At 34.8% G+C, this 6394-nt stretch overlaps 1 protein-coding gene across 1 annotated transcript; it reads right to left on the bottom strand.

Annotated features, from left to right (window-relative positions):
- Positions 1-4016: 4016 nt before the first annotated feature.
- Positions 4017-4895, bottom strand: LOC142625489 (MDIS1-interacting receptor like kinase 2-like). The gene is made up of 2 exons (XM_075799134.1): positions 4613-4895; positions 4017-4393 (listed from the first exon to the last, which is right to left on the bottom strand). The coding sequence occupies exons 1-2, from the start codon at positions 4893-4895 to the stop codon at positions 4017-4019; spliced, it is 660 nt and encodes a 219-aa protein (XP_075655249.1).
- Positions 4896-6394: the final 1499 nt, after the last annotated feature.

The following is a 6394-nucleotide window of genomic DNA, read 5'->3' as shown; positions in this document are numbered from 1 at the left end:
TGTGGTTGACACATATTCTCCATACACAGCCATCCTTGCTAGGCCTTGGCTGCATGCTTTGGGTGCCGTCTCCCCGACTTTGCATGTTAAAGTAAAATTCCCTTTGGGGGGATTCATCGAAGAAATTCTTGGCAGCCAATCAGTGGCAAGGCAATGCATATCAGCTGCAGTACTGCATCAAGCCAAATCAGAGTCCTCGGCCTTGGCTGTGGAAGACTTATAGCAATTGATGACTCTGGATGCGCCCAATGCGGTGACAGCAGAGGATGTCATGTGTGAAGATATGGAGAGATTCCTTATAACTGATGATCCCGAAAGGTTCTTCCAAGTTAGGACACGGTTACCACACCAAGAGAAGATGGAATTGGTGAAGTTTTTGAAAGACAATATCGATGTCTTTGCCTGGGATCCCTATGAGGCTTCGGGGGTTGACCCAAGCTTCATTTGCCATCATTTGAATGTCAACCCTGCCGTTGTTCCTAGGAGGCAACCACCTCGGCGTTCTTTGAAAGAGCACTCCGAGGCTGTCAAAGAAGAGATGCTTAAGCTCAAAAGGGCTAGTGCTATTAAAGAAGTTTTCTACCCGGAATGGTTGGCACACACAGTTGTTGTGAAAAAGAAGAGTGGAAAGTGGAGAGTATGTGTAAACTTCATAGACCTGAACAAAGCCTGCCCAAATGACTCGTTCCCGATGTCACGCATCGATCAGCTTGTGGATGCTACGGTCGGGCATCCCCAAATGAGTTTTTTAGATGCTTTCCAGGGTTATCATCAAATACCATTGGCGTTGGGTGATCAGGAGAAGACTGCTTTCAGTACTCCAATAGGGAATTATCACTATAAAGTAATGCCGTTCGGGTTGAAAAATGCCGGGGCTACTTACCAAAGGATGATGACTAGAATGTTTGAATCGCAACTTAGAAAGACCATTGAGGTATATGTGGATGATATGGTAGTGAAGATCCAGCACCTCCGTTTCTTTCTTCAACCAATTGTTATGCAATTTGATTTAGAAAATGACTTTTTTCCTGAGTCTCGTTAATATGCTGTGGTTTTGAAATTAGTATTTGAATTGTAGGCAAGGGTAGGTGAGAATCCTATTTAAAAAATTGAGACAGAGAGAAAATTGTTCGGTAGTCATGTTAGAGATACCTCTATGAATTTAGTCAGTTTTAGCTTAATTCTTTAAAATAACGATGTATATTATTTCAAAAACAATAATAATGATGCTTATATTTGGATTTTGAAGCTGCTTTCATTAATGATAGGCTTTATAGAATTGGTATTGGAGAAAAATGGTAAAGCTATGTTTCTATCTATTCAAGTGACTGAGTCTACTCTCACTTGCTCACAATGTGCATTTTCCTGTAACTTTTGTAGCCACTCTTGGCCTAGCAACTACGTTCACAATTTTAAGGCCCCTCTTAAATTTTGTACTATGACCTCTCTGCTACTTGTAATTTATGAAGGGAAGAGCTGCAGTTGGATGAGTAATCTACTCACTCTTAAAGGATTTATTAGCCTTCCAAAAAAAACCAAAAATAAAAGTCACACATTAGCATTCCTGGAAAAATACAACTTATCAGGATATCCTGGTGTTGTAGTAGTAGAGGGGAACAGTGTATGGGGTATAAAAAATAAAACAAAGTTACAAAACCACTATTCATTGATCCGCCCCATTTAGCTGATTGGTCCGTGCTAGTGTTATTTTCCTTCAATGGATAGCTTTATTTACCTCACCTGCTAAAGATGGGGGCATCAAAGACCTGCAATCAGAAATTAGAATAGTAAAGGAAGCCATTATAAAAGCCTTTATTAGCTACAACATCATTAACAACCTTGAAATCAATTGTGATTTCTAAAGTACAGATATGAAGGGTAATAGCAAGTGGAATCGCGTTCTTCTACTAGTGGCGGTTTCAAGAATTTTTTTTTTCAGGGCAATCATTATAAAACTTAAATTATACAAAATTTAATAAAAATAGAATATATATTAACAAAGCGCACACACACACACACAAATACATAAAGTCTTATAATTTCCTTCTATGAGTTTTCTTATTTTGAAATTATTAATAATCTCATTACCAATGCTGCAATCTACATATCTTTCGAAATTTTAGTTCAATAAAATTTTTCTTGGGATTTTCCTTTTTGTTTGTATGGGCCTAATATATTGTTAAGGGGACTAAAATTTAAGAATAAAGTTTGGCTACAAATCTATAACTCTCACTAAACAAATTAACATGACTACATATTTTGAAAATCTAATCGTTAAATTACATATTCTTTATGTTTTTAAAACATATGTCAAATTTCATACTAATCAGATGTGATTTACTATTTGATCCATAAACTTATTTTTTACATATAATTTTAAACTACAAAAACTTGAAATTTAAACATTTGATTAATGACATAGCTATTTGTAAGTACACAATTGCACCTGGACCCAAAGAAGGTTATGGGCTCAGGCCCAATGAGCCTTAAACAATGAAATTTGTAGAGTGTGGGTTTGAAATATAGATTAAAGGTACTGAGAACTTAATAACAGGCTTTTATAAATAAACACTGGTAAATAACGAATGATAATTGCAAATGGGTCTCCTCGGACTTGAGTCGAGGACTACTTCTTTACTATTTCTCTTTCTTCCTTAAAGATTACAATTCTTCATCCTTAAAGATTACAATTCTTCATCTCTTTCTTAGTTACAGACCCCCCCCTTAAATACTTCCTTCCCTGATACTTTTTGGACAGTGACTAGAAGTTTCAGCCCTACTGTTCAGGGGTCACTTTCCCATTAATGCGGCCAGGGAGGTAGGTGCAGAGCCTTTAATGCGGAGGTGGCAGCCTTTACTCTTGATATTTTCTTTAACACTGGTGCATCTAGAAGGTTCAGGGTGTCCCCCTTTAACCATCAGTCTTTCCAAAGTTGTGCCTTGACCTTCATAATGAAGTTTTAAGTTCTCTTGAATCTGTCCGAGGAGAAGCTCCCCCTTGGCTGTATCCTCGGATCCTCGGCGTATGGGCCAATTCGTAGAGTTTAATTCTGGAGCAGGTCGGCCCTTCATGCTACAGTCCAAAGGCCCATATGCCCACTTGGGTCCTTTTACTCCCCACACTATTGATCTTTGATCTCATTGAAATCTTGCAAGCATGGAGGATATAAAAATAAAAAAGTAATCCAACGGTGGATTTGTCAAAATTCACATTCAATAAAAAAAAATATATATATATATATATGTATATATATATATATATATATATATATATATATATATATATATATATATTAAGTAAAGTTTAAGCCTTAGTCTACAACCAAGTTTGTTGCCAAATGTTTTCTACAATTTAATTATGTTGGGCCTAAAAAAATTTAAGGTAGTCACAAATTTTTTAAAAGATTAAAAAAATCATAAAATTTAAAAAATTTATATATAATGATTTTTTTTTCTAGGTCAGGGTGGTCCTATGACCATCCTAGCATCAATGTGGAGCTGCCCCTATCTGCTACGCCTAAAGGTTCAATTGGACACATGACACAACACCAATATTTTTATAGAAACCACAAATCCATTACCCCCTTTTTTATAGATGTCATAGTATTTCAAATCTATGGCACCTCCGCTCATGATGATTGTTTTTTATCATCAAACCAAGATACCAATTGGTTTGTTGTGTACGCTAAAGATCCAATTCCAAACTTTTGATTCAACTATAAAAGACTTTATTAGTTCAACTAACTGAAACTCAAAAATCCATTGCCTTTTCATTAAGAATTAAACCATTATATTTTTTTTATAGCCTTTATTATGCTTTTATATTCGGTATTTATAATTTTTATATGTATATATAGGAAGTCATGATACAAATTCATTCATGTCCACTAAAATCCAATTATTTAGCTGCTATTGATGGCATAATCCATTTTGCAATAATATAATTAAATAGCCACTGCAAGATTCAAAAGAAAATAGATTACCCACCTTCTTGGCATCACATATCTAAACCATTCCTAATTCTTGTCTACCAAACATATTTCTTGATTCATCAACTGCTGCATTGAAATTGCATAAAAGGGCTTCGACAATGGTAACCTTCGAACAAGAAATTCTTGTGAAACATGTTTCATTGTGGGGCAAGATTTAGGATTGGAATGTAGGCATGCCAATGCTAGTGTTACAACTACAACCACGCTCTTAGCAATATTTTGGTTTATCTGAGGTGAAAGGCGTGGGTCTAAGACATCTTTCAGCATCATATCTCGAGCATATGATGATGCTAATGATGAATTAAGCTCTCCCAAATGTCTTTCCATAATTGTTTCTAGCACCACTACACCAAAGCTATAGACATCGCATTTTTTGTTCACAACCATGGTGTAGACCAATTCTAAAACATAACACAAAAAAGTGTGAGCACAACTAAACTACTTGAAAGTTGTAAGTAACCTCTTAGGATTATCCTACTATAGTATGACAATTAGACATCCACTAAGGAGCGTCTCACCAATTTGATGTTTCTAATAAAAATTTGAGCATATGATCATTGATTAATCTATTGTTTTTTAAATAGAATTTGAGTTTATGCATATAGAAACAAAATATTCACCAGGTGCTATATATCCACAGGTGCCAACGAGTGTGGTTAAATTGGAGGAATTAGGACTTTGGATTCTAGCTATGCCAAAATCTACAACAAAAGCTTGCAATTCCAAGTTCAATAAAATGTTGTTGGTAGTCATATCACGATGGACAATTGTTGGGATGCAATCATGATGCAAGTAAGAAAAAGTATGTGCTACTTCTTTAATGATGTTCACCCGCTTCTTCCAATCTAATTCCTTAGCTTCAACATCATTGCTTAGGACAATAAATAAGCTTCCTCTTTCCATGTATTAATAAACTAGAAACATGCATCATTTGTGTAGACAAAACCTGTAAAGGTTCACAATGTTACGATGACGAATTTGAGACAAGACTTTGGCTTCATTCTTGGATCCTTAGCTTCTAAACAATGAAGTTTTTTTAGGGCAACTACTTTTTCGCTAGGTAAATTTGCTTTGTAAACACTGCCATAACCCCCAATTCCAATGCAATATTTGATGTCAAAATCCTCAATTGCATTAATGATGTCTTCATACGCAATATTTCCATCATAATTTCATATTGAGAATAAATCTCCATTCCTTGGTGGTTTAGACTCATGTTGAGTGTTCCTAGTTACCTTACGGCGTCGGCAATAGAGGAACACAACTACAAGTAACAAGAGTAATAAGAGGCTAAGTGTAATGGAGACGAGAAGAATGGTTGTGACTTTCTTATACTAATAAGTATAATGCATCCACAAGTTTAGAGATGTATTTTTTAAATTTAAGGGTCCGTTTGGTAATAGTGGGTTCTAACTAGCTCAACTGGTAAATCTCTAATGGTTGAATAAGAGATCTAATGTTTAATCCCTGTCTACACCAAAAACTAATTGGTATCTTGGTTTGATGATAAAGAGCTATCATTAATAGCAAATTCCATAGGTTGAAACTCTCTCTAAAAAAAAAGGGTCTGTTTGGTAATGTTTTTTTTTCTAGTAACGTTGTTTAAATGTTATGAAAATATGTGTGGGTAAAAAAAAGTTGTGAAAATACGTGTTATATTTTTTAAACAACGAAAACTATTGTTCAAATAACGTTACCAAACAAATCCTAAGTTTTTGGGCCATAAAGACACTGAAATTCAAACGGTTGTTTAAGCCTCTTAAGACAAAAGAAAAAGACAGGCGTGTGGGAAACTGAGACCAAGAGCAGAAAAATAAAGGTTAATGATAGTATACTGTTGCCGCAATCATAATTGGAGAATTTTTAGCCACTTGATTTAATTTTATATATATATAATTGTATGTTATTATTATTATTATGATTATCACAATAAAAATGAAGCCCACAATTTATTTATTTTCTTTGTGAATGTGCAAGTGCATGTTAATATGGAACAATTCTCTAGGGGTTCCTTAAAAAGGTCAAGCATTAAAGAAAGAATATTGGGATTTTACATACAGTGAATGGCACTTCTTGTTCTAGACAGTTCTTTCTTTGCAGAAAATGAGGAATGGTCCTTAGAAGGAGAAAATTGGCATTTTCTCCTTTCACCAAAACATTTCACCAAAATGCCCTATATCTGAAACTATTTAGGGAAATGTCCCTGTTTTGAAACTTGATTTTCTAACAATCGAGTTTCAATTTAAAACTCAATTTTTGGACAATCGAGTTATAGCGAACTAAAAATTTTTTTAAAAAAAAATTTCTGGAACTCGAGTTCATTGAAAAAAATTCAAGTAGAACTCGAGTTCCATGAACTCGAGTACTTTACATGGAACTCAAGCTCCAAAAAAATTTCTAAG

This window comes from Castanea sativa, chromosome 2 (assembly GCF_040712315.1).
Source record: "Castanea sativa cultivar Marrone di Chiusa Pesio chromosome 2, ASM4071231v1".
Taxonomy (NCBI): domain Eukaryota; kingdom Viridiplantae; phylum Streptophyta; class Magnoliopsida; order Fagales; family Fagaceae; genus Castanea; species Castanea sativa.
The sequence above is the reverse complement of the archived record's forward strand: the minus strand, read 5'-3'. Positions and strand labels throughout refer to the sequence as shown.